The sequence below is a fragment of the Thunnus thynnus genome, chromosome 2 (assembly GCF_963924715.1).
Source record: "Thunnus thynnus chromosome 2, fThuThy2.1, whole genome shotgun sequence".
Lineage (NCBI taxonomy): Eukaryota > Metazoa > Chordata > Actinopteri > Scombriformes > Scombridae > Thunnus > Thunnus thynnus.
In genome coordinates this window covers 8,052,299-8,077,366 of record NC_089518.1, presented here as the reverse complement: position 1 = coordinate 8,077,366, position 25,068 = coordinate 8,052,299, and the positions used below count along the sequence as shown (strand labels likewise).

At 41.7% G+C, this 25,068-nt stretch overlaps 1 protein-coding gene across 2 annotated transcripts in view; it reads right to left on the bottom strand.

Moving 5' to 3' along the window:
- The window catches only part of zmat4a (zinc finger, matrin-type 4a), a 133,614-nt gene that overhangs the window by 74,110 nt on the left and 34,436 nt on the right, over positions 1-25,068 (bottom strand). Inside the window, exons 1-2 of one of the 2 annotated variants that reach the window (XM_067601750.1) lie at positions 6,311-6,502; positions 5,329-5,418 (exon numbers count right to left, since the gene is read on the bottom strand). In XM_067601750.1, the coding sequence (XP_067457851.1) occupies positions 5,329-5,418; positions 6,311-6,361 (141 nt within the window). In that variant the 5' untranslated portion in view covers positions 6,362-6,502. Of the gene's footprint in view, positions 1-5,328; positions 5,419-6,310; positions 6,503-25,068 lie in introns of those variants that run through there. The other variant, XM_067601742.1, reaches the window with a different exon arrangement.

The following is a 25,068-nucleotide window of genomic DNA, read 5'->3' as shown; positions in this document are numbered from 1 at the left end:
ACACAAGCCATCAAGGTCACCTCACATGAACCAGGCTGGAAAGCTCTTTTCCTGTTCACTCCTCTGCTCAGTGATGCTGCAGTACGGACAGAGATGCTGGGGAAACAACTGTATCCATGTAGAAAGCGATTTGTCTGCCATCTCTGTTAACACAGCAGGTACAAAGCAGACACAGAATCTACCTGACAGCGATACACAAAATACTAACAGCTTTGATATTGAGAGCAGCTGGACTAATACTATCTGCCACAGAGGAAAAAAATACAATAAATACAACTGCTTTCACCTCAGGCACAATTCTGAATCACTCTGCATGAATATGTTCCTTATTAACTGTTTAGTGTCCGGTGTGCTTTGAATGCTGCAGTGCTAGAAACTATCTGCTGCTTTATACTTCTACATCTCAAAGGAAATACTGCACAACATTTATTCAGTTTTACCAGATATAATATTAAAATGCAGCTTACACATTGATTCATTAATACTTATAATATTCATTTGAATATTTTGAAGCATTGTTTACATCCATGTTTATTTTCCAGTAGTTTCTTGCCTCGTTCCCTGCTGATCTGAGTGATAAAAGCATCAGCTGAGTGCTGTCTCTTGTGTCTCAGATGTCCAAGACAGTGACAAAAACAAGCTTTTGTAGAGGACGTGTGAGGAAGGAAGTAGTATTGAAGAGATAACACAGCTGAGGGAGGGAAAGAAAACAGAAGGAGGAGAGTAGAGAGGTTGGAAAGTTACATCCTCATGTGCAGGTATAATCAATGTATTAATAAAACTGTACACAGAGTTCCTGATGGTGCCTGTTTATTTATTCTGATGAAAGTTGCTCACTGGGTTCATACATGTAGAGGAAATATCAGACTTTTGAGGATAAGTGCTGAGTCACTTTGAGCTGGCTGACTTCCTGTTCTGATCATTTAATTCTGATCATAAAAAGAGTCGTTTCAGGGAGTTTGTGATGCTCACAGAAACACTCATTGCTTGATAGCCTCTTCTTTTATAATTATTGTGTTTGGGAAAAAGTCTTTTTTGGAATCAGTGTGCAGAAAAAATGAACATCTTTCATATCACGAGTCCAAGAAATCACAGATACTGTCTGTTTACCAAAGACTCACAACACTGTAAAACTAAAATGCTCCTTTTTAAAAATATTTTATTATTTTTATTACATTAACTCTTCATCCGGTGCCATCCGTGATCCATCTGTACCTGATGAAGTAACTATCTACTCTTCCTACATGTAAAAGGGAGCATTCTGCAGCGTCGCAAGTCCTTCAGAAGCAAAAAGTCTTTTTGGGCAAGTGTGTGTCACATGACCTCTACACCAAAATCACATTTACAGCCCAGCGCTGCTCCGGGGAGCCTGGCGAGCACAAGATACAAACAAAATGGGGACATTAAAACATTATTCTGTACTGCTACTAGTGGGCAAAAAGTGCACAGGATACCTTTAAGGATCTGCACCATTCCTCTACCACTGAATAATTTTTACTGTTAACAGTATTTTGTGGCGGGAAAAATAAGGACAAAGAAAGAGAGAGAAAAGGTGCAACAAATGAACCTGTCCAGGCTTAAACTGGGAGCACAGTGGTGCCATGATGTCCTTTTCAAACTAATACCAATAATATCAACCATAAAGAAGAGACGATGAAGTGACAGAGTACAGAACCACAGTGTGTATTAAACGGTCAAACAGTGTGTCGTACCTGTGTAGCATGACAGGAAGGTAATAGGACACACAAAGAGATTGAAAGAATGATGAGCTGTGACGTCCATGTTCATACATCACTCATCGCTCACTTGGTCTGAATCCCAAATGGTTTCAGCCCAAGTGATAAAAGCATCAGTGGAGCGCCGGCAGGAGATCGAGTGGACTCCTGTGTCTCGGAGAAACAAACACATCAAAGACACACTGACAGACGGACCTTATGTAGAGGAAATCTGAGGAGGGAAAAGGAAGAGAAGACAAGACAAGGACGTGTAGTTGGGAAGAGTCGAAGAAAAGGAGAAAATGAGATGAGGAAATGAAAGAAGAGCTGAGGGGAGGAAGAGGATGAAAACAGGAGGGAGTAAAATGATTAGTGAAAATGAGGGGAGGGGATGAAGATGAGGGACGGGTGGTGTAAATGTTGTGTAGATTTGCTGCAGTATGAAGTTACTGCTGTGTTTGGCCGCACAAACTGTAAAATAAACGCACCTCCTTCCTCCGAGGAAGACAAACGTTGCCTCACTCTGCTCGCCGTGTCGTGTTGATGAAGTTGTTGGTGGCTGTCCGGTTTAGCTTTCTGAGGCTCATGCTAACGGTAAACTAGCATCTTCAACAGAAGCAGCTGCTCAGTTTACGCAGGCTGAGAGCTGAGTGTCATACGATAGGACTGTAATTACACATGCTTCCAACAAAATCAACACAAAAGTGATGAACTGTATAAGTGACACTCTCCCACTCTGAGTATAAATGCATTTTAGCAGTGGCAGTAAATGGACTGATGAAGTCGGAGCGACATATTGATCGTCCCCAGGACATCTGCTGCAGCTGAGCAGCTGTTTCCAGCAGCTGGGCTAACGTTAGCTACAGTCAATAACACACATCACTCCATCATGTAGCTAAATCAGGTATGTAGATTATTGGGGGAACATGTTTGATATTTATTCAATAATGTTGCAGGTTATTTACTGTTGAAGGCTACAGCAATTTGGATTAAATGTTAATTAATTGTTAGATCTGTCAAACACATGTAGTCAGAGCTAATTAACGTCCTCTAGTGAAGCTGGAAGTTGTGCAGCTGTTTGCTGTGTGTAATACTTTGGATTTTGTTGAACCAGTTGTTGAATGACAGATGGGAGCTCCATAATTTTGTGTTATTTAGTTTATCATTCGAGTAACCTGGTGTTAACTTGATCTATTCTTTTATCTCCTAATGTAGCCTACTCTGATAACATAACTGATAATTGATTATTAAAGCAGCTAACTTTGGGTTAAAGTAATTGCTTAAAATTTGCATCCCAACAACCCAACAGTAATTTAATGGATAAATGAGGAAATGTAACAGCTTATATCAGGTCGTCCATAGTGACGGATTCACAAAACAACATGACAGGACTTTACAGAGCTGTTTAGTGTCTTTAAGCTCATTGTTTTGGTTTGTTTTGGTTGAGTCTCTTGGCTCTCATCAGTTCTTTCAGATAGCATGCAGCAGTTTTCAGTTTTCAAACAACAAACAAACCAAATTAGTGATCAGCTGGTGAACACATTGTCATGGAGCATTTAGCAGCTACAGAGCCAGATATTTCCCTCACAAATCAGTGGAGACCAAAAACAGAGCTAAAAGAGAGTCAATATTGGACGTAAATTCACCAGATGGACAGAAACACGACTCCAAATGAGAGATAATGTTGCTCCATATCTGCTGGATGTGGAAATGGCAAACGTTTGCAAACAAGTTCAACATCAACTTCAAAGGTGACGATATATCAGCGTTGTGTTTCTGCTGCCCAGAAGTGGCCAAAAAAAAACAAACTCTGTCATGAACCTGCGTCAAACCTGAAGGATTACTGTGGGTCTCCTCTCAGGGACCTGTGTACAGACTACATGACTTCAGTTAACGTTAGCCAGCATAGTGTCTTGTTTATAGTTCAATAACCAATAGAGGCATAGACATGAGAAGAATAACCTTATTTGGAGGTAGTGAGGATTTAAATACTCTTGTCCAGAAGTAGACTGCAGAACTGAGTGTTTCTCCTTGATCAAGCTTCAATAAATGTTGCTGCGTAAGACATCCTGGTTCTCCTGACAAGTTCTGCACTTTGGGTCAACCAGCTCTCCATCACTTCTTTCACAATTACCATCCAATAAAGCACACTGAGCAAAAACGCTTCCAGTTAAACATCAGAAGTTAGACCCATCCCTCGAAACAAACAGCAACAAACTGCAACGTTGCTCTTCTTCTCTGTTTTGACCCTTTCAATAGATAAATCACATGATGTTTTATGGCAGAAGGTGAAAAGATGTGATTTTGGGTTTGACTCATTTGACTGATTTTTTTTAGACTTTGTGTTTGCAGCTCATGCAAATCTCATAATTGTTCCGACTCTGAATTTTAAACTTACAGAAATCTTTTAACTTGACAGAAATACTGACTTCATTTTTACTTTGATATATTGATATCAAACTGATATGGAAAAAAAATAGAGATAGCATTTTTGCCATATTGCCCAGCCCTAGACAGGAAGTCAGATAAAAGGAGAGTAGAGGGGAAATAAAATAGGAAAAGACTAAAGAAAGGGAGGAGAAGAGATGAGCAGAGGAGGGATGAAAGGAGCAGGGTGAAAGGGGAAGAAAAAATAGAAATGGAGGAGAGAATTGTAGGAGGAAAGAGATTAGGAATAGAAAAATGAAGACAGACAAGCAGAAGACTAGAGGAAAGGGAAGGAAAATAGGAGGCAGGAGGAAAAAAGATGAGTGAAGGCATGCGACAGGGGGAACAGAGATGAGATGAGAACAAAAAAAGACCCAGAGAGGATGAGTTCGATGGGAAAACGCACAGTGAAACAGAAACAGAACAGTAAAACTGGATGCTGAGCTGAGGCAGGATCCCTTCATGTGTCCTTATCTGGTTGAGAAGTCTGACTGCTCCCAGTAAAACCCCCCAGTAACCACAACAGAGAGTCCCCTCACTCCATTGTGTCCACTACAGCCTCTCCTAACCTCCTCTATCACCCCAACCTGCAACTCTGAAGGAACTCAGAATAAAAATGACAGTGAGATCTCAACACCATGATGCTTATCTGAGTGTGAGCTGAGCTGCAAGTGGATGTAAAAACCATGTTTTTTTCTTTCCCCAGTGGAGACAAAGAGGAACAGAAGTAGCTTCAAGCTGTAAAGGCTACACTAACCAAACAGCACACAGAACCACCCAAACGCTTATCGAACAAGGAATGACAGGCCACATAATTGCGTCTGTCAAACACGTCATGTATTTTCAATTTATATGACAGGCATGGCTGGGAGGGCCGGATACCGAGCAATGTGTCTTTGTGTTTGATGAAAAGTTGGCATCTCCTGGCATCCGACAGCAGCACCGTCACTGTCGCATTGTTCATTGGTCTAGAAATATGGCACTGCTGTTTATCTGTCAGCTGTTCTGACACAGAGGGACTGTAGGGGGTCATGAAGACACTCGGCTCTGGGAAAAGCAGGAAAATCCATTAACAATAAAGGTGTCCATGTGAGACTGGCAGCTGTAGACTGATGTGTGCATGTTGCTCAGTGATTACTGAGGCCGTGGGGAAACATACAGCATGTATATTTCACAGCGGACTTACGTTGTCTGTTCTGAGCTTCTTGGCAGGGCAGCCTCCATCCACAGGATGTAGCATGTAATACAGCCGCACTTTATTGGCGTGTTTCCGACTCTGGAAGAAGGCAAAAGAAAAGAGTTATAAGAAAAGCGGAGTTAAAGTGGTGGATTCTTGTTTTGATATTGTCTCCTCTGGTCGGGTCAGGACAGAAAATTCTGTCTTTCATGTGAAGGCACAAAACTGTATAGTGCATACTTCTTATACTTTACTTACACTTACCCTTGTTTGCCACTTGATATTACATTACGCTGGTGATGACTTACCGGGGCAGGGCCCAAGGGAAGCAGAAGACTTAAAATGGAACGCACCTGCCTTCATCTGCAGGCTCCACGAATGCTATTCAGTGAATAACTGTCAGTTTATGTCACTGACTGTGTTTCATGTAGAACTGAAACATGTGATCATCAGATCAGTGTCTTCAAACATGATAAAAATATATTCTTATTCATTTCTGTTGTTTACACTGTAAATGAAAAGTAAAATAAAGTTTGTTAATATCAACTGATGCTGACCCCTTAGCCTCCTGCTAGCCTCCTGCTAGCCTCCTGCTAGCCTCCTGCTTCCTGTTAGCCTCCTGTTAGCCTCCTGCTAGCCTCCTGCTAGCCTCCTGCTAGCCTCCTGCTAGCCTCCTGCTTCCTGTTAGCCTCCTGTTAGCCTCCTGCTAGCCTCCTGCTAGCCTCCTGCTAGCCTCCTGCTTCCTGTTAGCCTCCTGCTAGCCTCCTGCTAGCCTCCTGCTAGCGTCACAGAGCTGAACTGATTCGATGTACACTACAGCACGATGGTGGAGACATTTTAATCATTCACAATCTAATATCATCATATCGCACAACCCTAGTGGACAGTAAATAAAGTGCACTAGCACAGTGATTTCAGACACAGTATTTGTTTACTTGGGGCTGATTAGTGAGCACTCCTTACACACAGAACGCAAACGACTGTCACTCACAGCTGCAGATAAATTTGGGAGTCCTTGTGGTCCTCTTGCATGCTCACACATGGGTCCAAGCTATGTTGTTTCTTGCTATTAGCTAAAGGTGTGGAAATACACTCACTGACTTCAAACAAGCTCCTGTTTCCTTTCTATGTAAAGCCGAGGTGACAGCCATCGCTCAGGCTGACTCTCCAGCTCTTCTGTTAATTCTTCCAACACATAGTCTACACTATCTACACCAAACCTTTTCCCACCGACGTCCTACCTGACACAGGATGTGTTCAACAGGAAATGTATATACTTTACAGATTTGGTCCACTGAATCAGTATCAGTGTTGGTATTGATTTCATTAAACAAATCGGGTATTGGCCAAAAAGGAAAAATACCTCTGGTATCTGATTGGTTCTTTAAATCAGTCGATTACGGAGCTCAGAATTGGCTTCAGGAGAGAAAAAGTGTGATCAGAGCATCCGTAGCTAAATGATGACCTTATGTTGTATCAGTCAGTGTGTTAAAGTGATGCAGGTTATTCCTTAAAAATACTAATCAAGAAGAAAATGTATCATCCATCCACAGTCAAACAGCACAATAAAGGATCCTCACAACTAAAACCCTGCTACGCTAATCTGCATCATCAGGACCCTGAGCGCCCCGTCGCAGCGGAGGATAAACACTCTGGATAATATATATATAACACTGATGATATAGTGATGAAAAATTGCCACGTTAAGTGCTTTGCTTTCACAATTCAGTTAACTCCCTGTTAAAATATGCTTTTAGAGCAAAAGGACAAGAGATGTTGAACCAGGATGAATGAATGGGCTGCTGCACCAACGTGTGAACGAGTATTTTCTGGAGGAAGTCACACATTATTTACAAAGAGTCTACCTGAACATGGCCTTACCAAGACACACTCCTGTCTCAGAGATTTGGCTCATGCTTAGCCCATTAAAACCAGGAGAAGACTGTCAGATGAAGTGGTCGCTGCTACTCACTGATGCTGGATTGAATTGATAATTAGCATTCAGTTCACAGTGAGTGAAGCAAGAGTCTTCTAACCAGCAGCCCATCGATCCCCCAGCATCTGATCGCACAGCCACAACAGAGGGAAGACAGGATTTGAAAGGACAGATGAGTTTATCTGTGAATGATTCTGCTTCATGAGGACAGCTTCGGTTGTCAAGAGATGTGATGCAGAAGGAGGAAGAGGAGGAGGAGGAGGTATAAGGAGAAGAAGACAGCAGGTTGCAGTAAGATTCAGCCAAAGGGGAAAACCTCCTGTTATATTTTCATTCTATCACCAGGGGTATTATTTCCTATCTTTATTCAAGAGTGTTGTAATTCTTTCCCTCAAACCTCTGCCCTCACATTTAAACAGCTCAGATATATTGTTGCTTGCACAGATTTGCTGCTGCAGCTTCAGCTCTTCTCTCTCAGGCTGCGTCTGTGCATCTCATCAAACATCTGCTCTCAAATTTTTGCTCTCTGACTTTTTGTGCAACATGCCAGGTGTAGTGTTGACCAATGAAATGATCCCTGCCTCTCTGTGGGCGCGTGTGCTTTACTTCTTAGAGCGTCCCGTACGGGTGGTTACTCTTTAACCAGGTTCATCTGCTCCCGCCCTCCAAGGCTTCATTAAATGTACCTCTCTTGCTTTCTTGTGCGACTTTTGAAATAAAAGGATGCTGCCGCGTTTCTTTTTTTTAAAACTTGTATTCCATTGTTTAGGAATGGGAAAAGTACCAACAGCAGCAGTAGCTAATGCTAGCTAACACATTAAGACAACAGTCAATATAACTACACAATACACGACCTCACCACTGCTCATAGCTCACTGAAGTCTTCATGTGTTAGCTAGCGTTCCTAAACAATGAAATATAGATTTAAAAAAAAGAAATACAGCGGTGTCCATTTTTTTTAGTTGCCTAGCAACAGTGTTCACGTAACATACAACATTCGAAAGCCAAACATATCATCATGGATGTATCTTGTGCCGCAAATATGACAAATATTCAATCTGAAGGAAGTAACAGCACCATTAAAACAATAAACTTACTTGAGGTCCTTGACTTTGGTGATCAGCGAGACTCGTGAGTCATGAAGGGGACGTCGTTTTCTCCTCCAGCACACCGACGGTCTGCCATACAGCTACTATTATATAAGTACAGGTGCTGCTATATACATGAACTGTCCTTTTATAGTCGCACAAGAAAGCAAAGGAAGTATATTTAATAAAACCCTGGAGGACGGGAGTGCATGAACCTGGTTAAAGAGTACCCGCCCGTACGGGACGTTCTCACAAGTAAAACGAACGTGCCCACGAGGAGGCAGGGATCACTTCACTGGTCAACACTACATCTGGCATTCTTTTGGTCAGGGGATGTTGACAGGGTTGTTGCACAAAAAATTGGGGAGCAGAGCAGAAATCAAAGAGCAGATGTTTCACAGAAACAGCCTGAGTGTGAGGAGAAGGCTGACGCTGGAACAGGAAGTCCGGGCGAGCAACAATATGTCTGAGTACAAGCATACACTACGAGCAGCAACTCTAAGTGCAAGCAGGGGCTATTTACGTACAAGGGCAGGGCTTTGAGGGAAAGAATTACAAAATGTGCATGTGAAATCAGTGAATCATGCTCTCAAACTGAAAGACCATGCTCTCCAATAGAGATAGGAAGAGAGTTTATAGTTACAAGTGAGGCGTGTTGCAGCGTGGACAGGTGGCTGGCGCATTTGTCTGTCAGGCAGAAGGACAGCCACCGGCTTCTCCTCACAAGGGCATGACAGGCAAACTCATCCCGCCTGGTCAGGGGGTGAGAGCGCGGCTGCAGGGATCTATTTGTCTTGCCTGTCTGGTTTCCTGGCAGAGATTCGGCAACATGAGCTCAGCTGCTTTTTCAAGAAGGAAAAAAAGATCAAGCTCTGAAAGCGTAAAGGATAAATGGTCGTTCACTCGGTATATCTTTCATTAAAAGCTGCTCTGTTTTGATCCGCTTTGTTTTAAAGGTGCAGTGTGTAGAGTTTAGTGGCATCTAGCAGAACAGACTTGGCAGAGATAGAATATAATATTCATAAGTATGTTTTAATCAGTGTATAATACCTTAGAATGAGCCTTTATATCTACATAGGGAGCGGGTCCTCTTCCACGGAGGCCGCCATGTTGCACCGCCATGTTTCTACAGTAGCCTAGAAAGGACAAACCAAACACTGGCTCTAGAGAGGGTAGGTTCTCCTACACACTTGGAAGGGGAGGCGGAGGGATATTTAGTCGGCTGCAATCTGCAACCTCACCTCTAGATGCCACTAGATCCTGCACACTGCACCTTTAAATAAATAATTTGCAATACTTACATAAAAATGATGATGACACTTTTAGCTCAAATGAACAAGAACAAAGCCTATTCTGCTATTATAAAATAAAGACCAGTCCTGTTACTTATGTATTTTGGGAATGTAAAGTGGTCCTATTCATTTTGCATTACTCTTTGAATATAACATGGCCACTGCAGGAGCAGAAATGTTTCAAACTCCCTGTGAAGAGAGAAGACAAAAACTGAGCATTTGAAATGATAATTTTCTCCCCTACTTACCACTAAACAGTCAGCATAAAATAAATATCAGGGCTTCTTCTTTATATAATGCTTTGTACAGTTCAAACTGTTTGTTCTTGTGCTAAAAATACGATTCTCAGATCTCTTTTGTCATGTGATTAGAGATAATGACGAGTTTGCCGTTCATGGAGCAGGAACAAGACAATCAACCAAAGTTTAACATCTGTTTCCAGTGAGGACATCATCATCTGTGGCCTGAAATCATTTAACTGGAATCAACGGCACTTCTGGTACCTGAACACATCATGATATGTTCTGTCACCCCGATGTGTCTCTTCTTTCCAGCAGATAGCTTCTAGAGTTTGTACATCGCAAACACTTCCGGTTCCAAGCTGGATAGAAATTTTCACTTGCTTACAAAGATACATTACTGGTAACTGTAACTGGGCTACTGTGCTGTGCACATTGGCCTTTATATTTGCACTTTTGAAATTCTACTTATATGCAAATTCTTTTCATTTAAATATTATAATTATATACTATTTTTCATTTTTTTGCATAACTTCTTACTGACCGAATGAGGTCAGCTGCATATGCAACTGCAATTAGTTTTGCACTCTGCCCAGAGGCAAGGCGATGTTAATACATCACACAGAACACAGAGTCTAGTGGGTCACGGACTAACTGCTGTACATTAAGTGATATATTTTTCATCCCAAGACGAAAGATCACAATGAGCAGTCGTAGCGTGCATGCCAATCCCCTTATCTGATAACTCATCACTCCTAAATCCTCAATATTCCTGGATCCAGAACTTGACTGGCTCTGCCATCGTTGAGGATGGTCCAGTGCTCCTGTTTTTTTCTGGGATGAGCTGGGATCAAGAGAGGAGGAAACTTCCCAGAAGAGTCTTCAACATCCTACAGAGGAGACTACACAAAACATCTAGGCCACATCTGTTACAGGGAAGAGTTCCTTTGGAGCAGTTTCAGCTACTTTGCTAAAGATGATTTTCATCCCTGTTGGAATCACAGTATTTTAAACTGTGCTGTTTTACAGTAAAGCAACACAACAACACTATTACTGTACAACCGTATGGTGTCCTTGTTTAACTGGTCTCTATTTTGGTAGAAAAATAAGTTATGGACACACGTTATGATTAGTTTGCTCTATCACTGGTTCATTTGAAAATTTGATGAAAGTGTGCTTTTGGAAGGAGTTTGTCTTTCACGTGGGAGTTTCTATCCTGGCTCTGGTATCTGCCAGCATGTCCCCTGTTGCCTCCTCCCACTGTACCTCACCAAATGAATGCATCTTTCCAAACTGCAAAACAAGCTGAGAACTACTGATATATACTTGAACCCTGTGTACATACTAAAAATAGCTTGTGTGTGTGACATAAGCTTGAGTTAGATGTGATGATTACAAAAGGCAGAAAGATCCCAATAAGTTATTTTAAATATGGTGACTGTGCAGACTGAGGGTGGTGTGCTCAGGTCCTGGTGGTGGTCCAGATAATATGGCAGCTTCTTGTATTAACAAGACTGAGAGTCTACGCAATGCTAGCAACTCTGAGAGGCTGTATGTGGGCACTGAGGTGCTTTGAGATAAATGCTAAAGTCACCTTGTTTGCATGCTAACATTTAAAGTTGCTACAATGGATATTTTTTACATTAACAATGCATCAACTAATGTGTAATGTGAGAGGTGTTGCTCGTAGTGATGAACCTACAGAGAATTATCAGTGAGTCCTCTCAGCTTTATTGAGCTTTATAGTGAGTTTCAGCTCATTGTTTAGCTGAAACTTTACTGTTTTGTTCACTCTCACTGCTCTATTAATGTTGTTTTGGGCCACAGCAGGCAGCTGTTTTTAGAGAAAAAGCTGTAAAAACCAACTGTGCACTACCTGCTCAGCACCAAACAGCAAACAGACACAGTTAGCTGTAGACTAGCTGGTGAACATTTAGCAGCTAAAGAGCCAGATATTTCCCTCAGGAGCTGGTGGAGACCAAAAACAGAGCTAAAAGAGACTGAATATTACTGATAATCATTACATGATGACTCCAATAATGTTGCTCCATAACTGCTGGATGTGTAAAGAAGCAACTGCTTGCTAACAAGTTCAACATATTAACTTCAAAGGTGATGACATGAGTTTGTGTTTTCACTGCCCTCAACTGGCCAAAAAATCAGTTGCAGGTTTAACATTTGCTAATTAGTGGAGGAAGATGAGAATGTCATTAGATCTGTATGTATTTGGTCATAAACCAAAGTTTTGAACTAATAGAAATTGTAACCTGATGATGGTGCAAAATGAAAAGTCAGAGGATCGTGAAAGTCACCAATTTCTGTGCCAAAATTTCTGTCTATCTATCCAACAGAACATAGATGTCTGTACAAAATTCTGCACAAATCCATCTGTAGATTTGAGATATTTGTCATTTAAAAGCTTAAATAGGTTCCTACATTTAAATGTGCCACATTGCCGTATTTTTAAAACTCAAACTGCACCACTGTGCAATGACTGCAAGTCAAAATGATGTTTATTATGTTGTATTATTTTCTGTTCAACATACAAGTCTTTGCAGATTGAATTTTCATGCCATAGTAAAACGAATGGAAGCTAATGGACTGGATGAAGGAAGCATTTAAAACACTTTATACAGTATTAATCCAGACACGCAGGTGACAGGAAACCAGCAGACCAGACGGTCTGTGCAGGTAGATCAGTGAGCAGACACATGTATCATTAGATACTGACTAATGGAGGACTGATGTTACTAGCACACAGTGTATCTCTGCATGCTGCAGGTCGCCTTGTACAGGCATGTTTCAGCTGATGGGTTTGTCTGAAGACTCTGATGAGAAGAATGACCACAGACTGGGAATGTAACTAAACCATATCGAAACAGGCCCTCAGTGGGACGACATCGTATGAGATGGAAGCTAAGAGCTCGCTTCACATAATCAGAGCTGACGAAAAATCCATACTGCATTATCACCACATCAGTGAGCTGATCAACGCTTGTATGGTTCAGACGTCCCCCTCCTCGGGGCCGGGGTGGTCACTGCAGAGGACGGGGCACAAACACTCCCCGCTATCCACAACCCAGCTGCAACACCACTGCCAAAAACCAGCTCTACTGAGACCATGTGGGCACAGTGTGTATCATAGTAGAACTGGATGAAAGACTACAGAGGAAATAATACAAAACTGACCCTTCTCACATATAAAAACTGATCTTCAGTAGTATAAATGATGTGTGGGGGAGGCAGCAGTGTAGCAGGAAACTCTAAACAGTTGCCAGCCAGGTACTCTTGAGTAAAGAACTTCACCCTACACTGCTCCACTGCAGCGACTCAGAAGCTGCCAGCAGCAGAATGCAGATCCTTGAAGTGAACATATTCACCTGTAAGAATATGAAGCAATAAAAATGTAATGTGCTGAAAATAATGAAAAAAAACCAAATAAACACTGGATGCAACTGGGCTGAAATTCCAAACACTATCATCATGTACACTTAGAAGCACCGTGTCATGTTTTAAATGACCCTGTTATTCTTTACAGACTGCTGGAGCTTTCCCGGCACATACGCTTAACATTCTGTGGTGCTACATGAATGAATTATTGACTGTTGTATGTTAAAAGCCGAGGCTGTTGACAAAAATATCAATCACCTGATCATTTATTATTATTATTACTGATAATACAACCATCATCAGTCGGTAAATCTTTCTGGAGACGTGGGGGAAATGTGGACGAGGCCAGCCAGGGACATCAGATCCAGGGCACGTCCACTATGCACGAGAGGTGTTATCAGCCCAGCTTACAACCGTTCTTATCAGATCACAGGGGCCTTGTTTCCCCCTCAGAGACCACAGCCAGCAGCTCACTCAGCTGGTTGAGAGACTGCCCGGTACAGTACGTATATACTAATGCTCATAATTATTCAGTACACATCTCTCATTGATGAGATCTACTGCAGCAACATTTATTTTAAGCTTTACCAGCAGAGTTGGTTGTCCACTTTTTTATAAACGAGCTTGGCTGCATCCTCTTCCTTGTGTTCATTGAGCATTAGCTTCCAAAACAATATCTTCTATCTTTTATCTCATATTTCAAAAAAACGTTGTGGTACTGCAGGCGTACCTTGAAAACAGCAAAACCACTTTAGTTTAGCGACACCGTCTTTGTGTCTTTGTGCACACAGTGTGTTAATAGTGCAGTAACACTGTGTGAGTCCTGGAGTGACATGTCAAACTGAAACGAATATGTTGAAAGGCCTGTATATATATATGCAAATGAGCTAACTTGCTGTTGTAGAAGGTCATAATGTCAAACACAATGTATATGCTACATAAATGACCACAAAGAGGCATATGGCTGACATACACAGCTCAATCTCAGTCAGAACTCAGATCTTCACATCACAAGTCTAAATAACTGCTGTCAGATTAACCTAAAGGCTGCAGCAGCACAATGTAGAACAGGCAGAGAAAGATTAAATGCTCGACTTGTTCCGCCTACTCAGATAATTGTAATAAATGTATTCTCTCTATCTTTGTCTCTTGTGCACAAGCAAAATGAAATCACTTCAATAAACTATGAAACAATGTGAAAAAGTTCATTTTAAGTTGTGTGTGTGGGGGGGGGGGGTGCTTATCATGTCACATCAGTCTACAAAATTGCTTTAAATATGGCATGTGGGCTTGTAGGCCGTATTTACAGCGTAAGCTGCTTTTGTAAACAGTTGCCAGCAGACACACGACAACATTAGCATTCATCTGGAGTCTGGTTTCTGGCAAACTCAGAAAATGAAGTCCAATATTCTTTCCCTCTCAACCAACTCCTGAGAAAATCTATGTGTTCAGCAGCTGGATGCTAGTGTAGAGCAGGTGTCTGGTGATCAGATCTGTGGGTTTGTCAGTCAAACACTGATTAGTGTTACAGCTTTAAGAAAACATGGTTTTAGGTTCCTTTGGGTGAAACAACCTTACCAGCTTTAAACTTGACTTGCCCTTTTTATAAAAATGTAATCAAAGCAGTTCATCTTCATTCCAACTTCAAAGGTTTGCCTGTCATGTGCCTGGAAGGACCAGCCCAGCTCCATTATTAGCACCGTCTCCGCTCATCATAGCATCCGAACTGCCTCGTGTTGACGGCTGTTATACAACTCTGATGCACCTCGCTACCCCCTGGTCGTTTTTGGAGCCTTTTACCCAAACACAGCCTGGAGTGTTGTGTGACTTGGACTGGACCAGTGGCTATGTGCCGGCAGCCTCGATGAGCCCTCTAATTATAGAGAGCCAGACAAAAACAGTTATGACAGAGGTCAGGTGAGCTCTGAGACATGCCAGACCTGGGCTGAGCTGTCGTACTCAGCTGCCCCTCAATGATTTAGGCAGAGGGTTTCTGTGCATACTAGTTAGCCCCAGGCTCTGTGCTGTTACCCCCCCCCCCGGTCTATAACAAAGTTCTCCATCACATGCAATCCTGGGAAAAGCACCGCTGTCCACACTCCAACAGGCATTATCTCATGAATCATCGCTCGTTTACATCAAAACAGCAGGCTTATGCAGGGTTTTGTGGTGGGATTACAGTGTGTTTACTCAAACAGACCTCCAAGGATTTGACGCTTCCAGCAGAGAATAAAGGAAAGTTCTGGTAAAGCTTTTCAACACAGCAGCAGAGCACAGATAATTGTTCAACTGTTGCCTAACATCAGCAGCACATTTACCTGGTAAAAGGCATCAGTACGCCGCTACTGATTTCCATTAATTGGCTGCTTCCGAACACAGCAGTGAAGAGACCAGCCTTTACAGTGCAGCTCTCAAGTGAGCACTTAAAAAAATAAAGGTTAATACATGAAAGCTCGACCTTTTACATGCAGTGCATCCATTTACCCATATTAGCTTCTTCAATCTTTAAATTAAATACTTCAACCTTTGTTTTCTTTGTATTTGGCTTCTTCTATTGATCTATTGATGTGAACATCTATTAGTTTAAAGAACATTACCGTTTAAATAAGATTCAACTATTTTTTAAAGTTAAAACATATGAATATGTGCACCACACATAGATGGGTTTAGTCTATGTTCGCGTGACTTCAGGCTAATTACATTCCCAAACTGACGCGGCAAGTTGTGACACCATGTCAGGATCATAAGGTACCCACACTGTGGCTCTTTGGTACGGCATATTTATTCAATTCATTTATTAATTGTGTCTTAAAAACAAAATGAGATACAAAGAAGAAAATAATGACACCATCCTTCATGGTATCTGGTTTCTGAAGCCCTTCAGAAATGTACCGTATGGCATGCTGTAGCTATGCTGTGGTGTGCAGCAGCCCCACGTTGACCTGCTTTCTGCTCTTGCTTAGCAACCTGCAAGTGTGTCATTACATTAAACTGATTGGTTCAACATTTGTGGTCAAGCAGTAGACTAGAAACTTGTATCTAATAGGCAGTAGGGATGTGCAGAGACTCCAGTATTTGTATTTTATACTCAAGTAAAAGTGGAAAGAGGCTTAAAAATCCTGTTTTTGTTTTTATTACACTTTTAATTTTAGAAAATTAAAGTGTTGCAATAAGTGTTCATGAATAAACTACCTTATGAAGGAGGTCCACACACCGGGTCTCAAACTGTAGATCATAGACGACTGCGCTGACTACTGAGATAAAACTTTACTCATCACCTCATTGCAGACAGACCTCTACCTATTTATACACCCATAACACACAGACAGCACAGTGTGTAACATGTAGAAGAACTTCAAAGGTGATTCTTGCTTTGCACTTTTCATTTATTGCCTATTTTTTACAACCTAACTTTGTGAAAGGAGAAGAGGAACAACAGGTTATGGAGAGTCCTTTAGGAGCAGTTTGCATGTGTCAGTAGTTCAGCTTTATCTCTGGGGAACACCCCCAACTCCAGGACTGATGTCCAGATTAGGAAATGTGCGTCATGTAGCAGGTGGATGTGACTCCCCTCGTTGAGACCTGCTGATAGACGTCACAGCGGAGCAGAGGAGAGACACTGAGATAGTGATGTAACTAACCTGCGCGCTGGTATCTGACATGTTTTGTTTTTCTTCTTGAAAACAAATGATTTTTTGAATAATATGTATGAAACAAATATTCGTAAAAAAAACAAAACAAAAAACCCCATTATTTGTGCTTTGCCAAATAACGCATTTGTATTCGGGCGCACCCCTATTAGACAGTAGCGTCGCTGTTTCCTGGTGCGTTCTCCTTTGCTGGGCTATTAAAACTGTTTATATATTTATTTATTTGGATCACTATTAGCTTATGTCACAGCGTTATGGAGCTATTTCCCTATCTTTATTCAAGAGCGTGGTATATCAAAACCCTGCCCTCGCACTCAAATAGCCTCTGCTTAGCTCAGATTTGCTCTGTTTCTGCTCAAACTGTGTGCTTGCACTCAAATATAATGTTGTTTGCACAGATTTGCTGCTCCAGCTTCAGCTCTTCTTCTGCGCGCTCGTGAAACTTCTGCTCTCGGATTTCTCCTCTGCTCTTGGATTTTTTGTGCAACAACGCTGTCAAAATCCCCCAACCAATAGAAGGCCAGGTTTAGTGTTGACCAATGAAATGATCCCTGCCTCCTTGAGAGCTTGTTCGCTTTACTTCTTAGAGGCCTTGTTTTGAACTAGGTGACGTCTGTTAAGGTCTTTCTTATTTGCAGCAGACCATGTGACTGAACAATACTCCAAATGAGATAACACTAATGAATTAATTATATTTTTCATGTAACTGTGGTCAGCTAGTGTTACAGCAAACCAGAAGTGAAAACTTTCTACAGCATTGCTGATTTTCATTAAAAAGCTTTATACAATCAAACCACTTTTTGAAGCACTTACACAGAGTGCTGACATCGTCACTAAGGTTAGCAACCACATGCTAACTCATTGTTCAATAAAATATTGATCCACATCTACTGTTGGTTCAGACATTTTTCAGCATGTTTTTGTTAAGAGGTCTGTTTTAAATACTGCACGAGAGAATGTTATCTTAACCATGAGTCAGCAGGTTAACTCTCACGCAGCACAATCTGGTGATGTGGGTATATTTTCTTTTACAAGAAGTTTTTTCCATTTTGCACACCGAAGTCTGTCTACTTTAAGAGAAATACTTCTGCATATTCATAGGACTTATTTTCAAAAGTCAGGAGTTGTGAACGTGTGAAGAGGTGCAGCATCTCCAGGAAACACTGGACTGGATTTCCTGCTGTATTACAGTTTAAAACGGGTTTCACAGTAAGCTTTAAAAAACATAGGACTTGCAGAAAGAACACAAGACTAAATAACTTGTTCTGCAAAACACTTTTCACACTGAATCATGAATTCATAAGATGTCTGTATACATAGAATGAGAAACGGTGGAGGACTAATAGAAGCGGCGGGGGAAAGGAGCATCCATGCTCCTGCTGAGCTGAGCTTGGAATAGACCCATACATCACCAGAACCTGCATTTGTCCCATCAGTAGCATTGGGAGAAGCCGTATATATTAGCCCAACACCTCTCATTTCAAATAATTTCCACTGTTGTCTTGCATTTGTCACGTTAATACCTGCCAACCAGTCCTTACTTCTGCTGGCTCATACTGAACCAACACAAGCAACCGCAACCAGAGTATAAATCACAGCAGGAGTTCAGTTTGTTCTCAGGACAGGAACCAACTTCATTCATCACTGCTGACAGTCTGATATGAATAAACAGCAACCTCACAACCTCATTGCTTTTACAACAAATCTGAAACCTCATATGACTACTAGATGGATTCATGATCTTTTTTGGGGCCTTTTTGTGAAGTTCAACCCTCTCCACACTAAGACAGCGCGCTGGAAGCTGATAGGGCTTTTCTCACATGAGACAAAACCTCCTGGCAGTAGGCGGAGGATTGTTGGGCAGAGATCAGTAGACAATGTAAGGAGCAAACCCCGAGATGCTTGACAGGGCGCTGTCACGAAAGTAGGCCATGCAGTCAATTCTCAAACTCCCACTAAAAACACAGTACCTTGAACAAAACCCTCTGAGATCAAAGAGAACAGGCCCGTCGGCCTTATGCAACATCCCATATTAGAAAGCACAAATGTGGCTATTTCACTGGCTTCCAAAGAAGTGGCATCATACGGATGTTCAGGCTGCCTCACTTGTAGTTTTACATCACTGAAAATGTCACCTGCAGAGCAATCATGTCAATGCACGGACGATACTCTCTTACAGGTCTGCGTATATCTCTCTATCCATGACCATACCATAAAAGCCAGAGTTACATTCCAGAAAAAGGTTTCGGATGTTTGAAGGGAAATGGAGCACTAGCAGACACACATGTAAAGAGTAAATATATTATGATTCTGTGGGTGATTCGGCACAATGTCTCCCCGCCATGCCTGAGGACTTTTCACTCCACTGATTTTCCTTCTGACAGCTCCTAATATTATATCTCATTCCTATTCCCCAGAGCTTAAAAAGCTTTTGTTCTTTCCATCAGTGGATTTCATGATGATTTCTCATGAATGTTGGACTGATGAAAACAGAGTGTGAGCACTGCAATATAAAGTGTGGACCGCTTCCCTCTTATGCACTATGGAACAAAATACATCCCTCGCAAAACCTCCAAAATAACTCCATCAAAGCCCATAAAATATATTAATGGTTACATGATTTTCCTTACTCTTGGCCTCATATTCTTATACACATGTTTTACTCCAGGTTGTTCTGTATACTAACTTTCCTGTCATTTCAGATCCTGCCACCACTTGCCCTGCAGTAACCCCTGTGCTCCCGCCATTCCCCATCACCTGTCCTCCGCACCCACCTGCACATCTGTTCATACTTCATATATAACCAGTCCATTTACATTCATTCCCTGCCAGACTTCTGCCTGTTTTTACATTGGAACTTTATATTTTACCCGGCTGGTCTGAGTATTGTGCTTTCATCTTTATTTGACTGGAGAGCTGGATGTGGCCTCACATCTGTCCAGGAGTTAAACATCTACTACAAATACACAATTCACTCTGTTGCCAAGAGTTGGATGAAAGGATTGATACCACTCTCATGTCTTTACAGTATGCTAAATATGAAGCTACAGCTTTACAGCTAAGCTAACTGTTATATCTTATCTATTTAATCCGTACAAAAATCCAAGTGTGAAAACGACAACTCTGGGGTTCAGTGATTTCCTGGCAACCTTGTGGTGAAGATAAGACTCCATGAAGTCCAAATCTGTCCCTAAAGAAACAAACTCAACCAAAAAATCAAAGTCCCTCGCAAGCCTCAAAATAACCTGATCAAGTCCTGTAAGATATGTTAATTAGTGATGTGCAAGTCATGAACAAAACGTTTGAAATGTGCAACTCTTTTTACTGACTCAGGAGTGACAGGTCCTCATCTCCACTAACTCGTTCACCAACTCACCTGTCTGACTTGCTAGCTAGCTAGCGCAAACTGCAAAGACGAGACGAGACAACGTCTCACTATCCTGCAACTCTTATATTAACTGTGTTTGTGGAGATGTATCAAGCATATTACTGTATTAACCTAGACCTCTCCCAGCCAGGAGCTGAAGGTTTAACTCGGCTGCACAAATCACTCACTAACCTAGAAGTTCCACGCCGCAGTCAATAACCGTTTTAAATTGTCGTTTTTTAGTAGTTTACTACTGCAACTCACTTCTGATTGAGTCTGTAAAATCAGCCTATTAATTCAAGCACTGAAACATCAAATCACCAACATTATTCAAGAGAAATATTTCATGAGATTTAATTATTTGTTTGCAGGCTGTAATCAGTAGATGAGTGTTGGTTCACTGCTGGGGGATTCTCTGGGCTCTGGTGACTGACTTGGAGACTTGAAAACTGACTCATAAAAGCACAAGTCAGAATAAGAGTCAAACCTCCATCTCTAATGTTAATGACTGCAGTTTCCTTACTAAATGCTTTTAGTAAGGAAACTGCACATCCTCTGTATCCATGCACTGCACTAATGTCACAGCAACCATAAAGCACAAAATTATTATAGCATGCAACAAAACAAGTTGAACACACCACCGACGGCAAGAGTCACAATGTTGAAAACGCAGCTTGTTGTTTTGAATGTGTGCCTCGTAGGGCTGGAGGCACATGTGGGGAAGAAGAGGGGGGTGTTATATTGAAATTAAAATCCTGCCTGGGATTATGAGCTGAGTCATGCCGAAACTGTGAAAGAATTCAATCTAAGTGCGAGTGGAATCTGCATCTCACGCTCTTTTAATTTGACATGCCCCATCGGCTAATCGCCTTCCTGTCAGAAAGATTCCAGGCTGTTTCCAACTTGTTTAATCATCTTTTGAGAGCCGAAAGGGCCGTTTCACCTATCTCTCTCTTTCTCCACTCACCAGCGCCGTTTTTTAAAGGGTGGACTAACAACTGATCTCTCAGGACTATTTCTATTAATAACCCCTCCTTCGCTCCACTGTTTCCCAGTGAGACAGACTCATAATTAAACTGTGTAAATGCCGACGCATTAGAGTGAACTAAATAAAAAGGGCTAAGCATCTCAGCGGTTCAGTTTTTGCTTGCACAAGAAGCTTTGGGCCACTTCTCCTTGTGCCAACACGTTTGGAAGCATTTTAATTACCTTCCTTTTGTGTGTGTGTTATTAGTACATGGCATGGAGACAGACTCCTGAAGAGGTCACGTTTGTCTTTTTCCGTTTTAATTTAATGAGAAGGACCTTCATAAGTAGCTTTACTCTTGATTATGTTCTCCGTTCCTCACTGATCACACCAAAGGCTCATTGGAACTGCACTTTTCAGCCTCTCCAATTATCAGCAGCCGCTGTGATGATTCAGTCTCATTTCAGGACTGTAGATTATTTTTTGTCAGCAGCAAATGGTTAATATTTCCATCCCATTAACTACAAAGCCTATGAAGATGACAGCAGATGATGGATGGCGACAGCGTGGACATCACTCATGCAGACGCAGACAGGAGCATCTATAAACTCTAACCTGCCGCAACTATTACGAAACCTCAATGGGCTAATGATGCATGACAAGTAATTAAGAAGGGATCATGGAAATTAGTTTCTTTCTTTATCTGGCAAACACGTTCAGCTTGTGACACAGTGCAGCCGGGACCAAGCAGGGCTGCACAGAAACCGCCAGCAGTGCAACTTTGCCCTTCAGGAAATATCAAACACCTGCGTCAGTATACATTCACTGAATTATATATATATATATTAGTGCATGTGCTCTCCTTTAATCAGATCAGTTGGTGTGTTTACAAATGAGCTGTCACATGTTTGCCGAGTGCTAGTGAAAGTGATACACTGGGGAAATGTAAGTTTAAAGGGTTCATCTCTAAATTTAAAAAGAGCTCTCCTCTCCTCATCCTCTGTGTGTGTCGGGTCCAGAGATGTAATCTGAATCAGAGGCCAACCACTAGTACTGACTGAGCTACTGTGCTTCACTAATCCTCTCCTTCACAAATCAATATTTGTAAAGGTCAAACAGAGCGGGCATGGAAAATGCAGATTAGCTCGTCGATAGCTGACACACTCTCCTACGCCCACATGCTGGAACCATGTGAGTGGAGGGGGTGTAGAAGCTCAGGGTTTATAAAATGTTAACTCACAGGCCTTCTGAGGTCATACTGGAAAAAAATAGAAAGCTGAGAAATGTTGGCAGATACCTACCTACTGTATGTGCGCGTCCATTCTGGATATGGTTTGTCTGTTTACATGCAGAATATTTCAACTTGTTCACAAATCTCAGTGCAGTTTGGAGTTAAATTGGGCAACGGGGAATCAAGGAATAAGTGATTAGTTTTTAGGTGTGAATCAAGGATTGGTCAGACAGTGAAACAGGATATGAACAACACAAACGTCCAGTCAGAAGTCAAAGGTACATGTGGACAAAAATGCCCTAAAATATCAGTAATAATCCAGACTAATAATCCAGTTTGGGTAATACTTTTACCAGTCATCCTCACGTTCTCTTCTAAATTAGTCTGATTAACCCGGGAGTTTGTTTACAACCTCTCTGAATGTTCATATTTCTTGCCCCATCTTGTCTTTTCTTCAGTGTCGTCACGTCCCAAGATCCCAATATTTAACATGGTTAGTAGAATGTTATCATAACTGATAGAACCAGAAATACCACAGGAGAGAACAACTGTCTGTCAGTGACTGTCTGTCAGTGACTGTCTGTCAGTGACTGTCAGTGACTGTCTGTCAGCGATTGTCTGTCAATGACTGTCAGTGATTGTCTGTCAGTGACTGTCTGTCAATGACTGTCTGTCAGTGACTGTCTGTCAGTGACTGTCAGTGACTGTCTGTCAGTGATTGTCTGTCAATGACTGTCTGTCAATGACTGTCTGTCAATGATTGTCTGTCAATGACTGTCTGTCAATGACTGTCTGTCAATGACTGTCTGTCAGTGACTGTCTGTCAGTGACTGTCAGTGACTGTCTGTCAGTGATTGTCTGTCAATGACTGTCTGTCAATGACTGTCTGTCAATGATTGTCTGTCAATGACTGTCTGTCAGTGACTGTCTGTCAGTGACTGTCAGTGACTGTCTGTCAGTGACTGTCAGTGATTGTCTGTCAATGACTGTCTGTCAGTGACTGTCTGTCAATGACTGTCTGTCAATGACTGTCTGTCAGTGATTGTCTGTCAATGACTGTCTGTCATGACTGTCTGTCAGTGATTGTCTGTCAATGACTGTCTGTCAGTGACTGTCAGTGACTGTCTGTCAGTGATTGTCTGTCAATGACTGTCTGTCAGTGACTGTCTGTCAATGACTGTCTGTTAGTGACTGTCGGTGACTGTCTGTCAGTGATTGTCTGTCAATGAGTGTCTGTCAGTGACTGTCTGTCAGTGACTGTCTGTCAGTGACTGTCAGTGACTGTCTGTCAGTGATTGTCTGTCAATGACTGTCTGTTAGTGACTGTCTGTCAGTGATTGTCTGTCAGTGACTGTCAGTGACTGTCTGTCAGTGACTGTCAGTGACTGTCTGTCAGTGATTGTCTGTCAATGACTGTCTGTCAGTGACTGTCTGTCAGTGACTGTCAGTGACTGTCTGTCAGTGATTGTCTGTCAATGACTGTCTGTTAGTGACTGTCTGTCAGTGACTGTCAGTGACTGTCTGTCAGTGACTGTCAGTGACTGTCTGTCAGTGATTGTCTGTCAATGATTGTCTGTCAGTGACTGTCTGTCAATGACTGTCTGTCAATGATTGTCTGTCAGTGACTGTCAGTCAGTGACTGTCTGTCAGTGATTGTCTGTCAATGACTGTCTGTCAATGATTGTCTGTCAGTGACTGTCTGTCAGTGACTGTCTAGGTGTTTTCCAGCTGCCAGTACTCTTGTTCAGTATCAAGCAGACATTATACAGTCTGATTATTATTGTTAAAACCTGTTTTCATTCTCTTTATGGGAGGCAATTATGTGATGAATAGCAACAGAAAGGTAATAATATGCAGAATGAATAACACCTTCAATGGATGAAAAAGCGTAAAAGTGGTTAAATGTTTTAATCACATGAATCAGTTCTTAGAGGCAGATCTTCTGTGGAAGTAGAAATAATCTCTTTTGTTAACTGAAACAGCCTTTTATGGGCTAAACTTAGCTTTGATATACTGTACACTGGGACACATTTCATATTTTCAGCACTGTGAATAGTAGTTTTGAGCTATGTGTCATCAATCAACACGCACATGAGCACAATTTCATGATGACTGAGATGTATAACACAAAACTATGCCAACACAGGCTTTTATATATCTGTCCAAAGGCTGTGTATGCATATCTGTGTTTTTAGGCTTGAATCTACACCAGGTTTTGTGCATCATTCTAGAAAAGTGTGTTGTATGTTTCAGGCAGCAGAAACGAAGTGACTGTGTGGAAAATGAACAGCAGTAGCCAGCATGAACGAGGAAAGTGAATGTATGTGAGTCAGAGAGACAACAAACAGTCTGCTCAGTGGTAGCTTAGCAACATTAGACTCAGGTCTGCTCCTCCTTCCAGCTGTGTACATTTCATCAACAAAACGTACGACAAATAAAAAGATGTTGACAACCCTGTTCTATGACAAAACTAAAAAACAAAGTAACCTACCAAAAACTATGTAATACATCCCTGACATTCAAGTTCTGTGGTACAAGCACTACTGCAAGTGCTCCTGCAGTAATTCCCGTGATATTTCGCTATGTTAA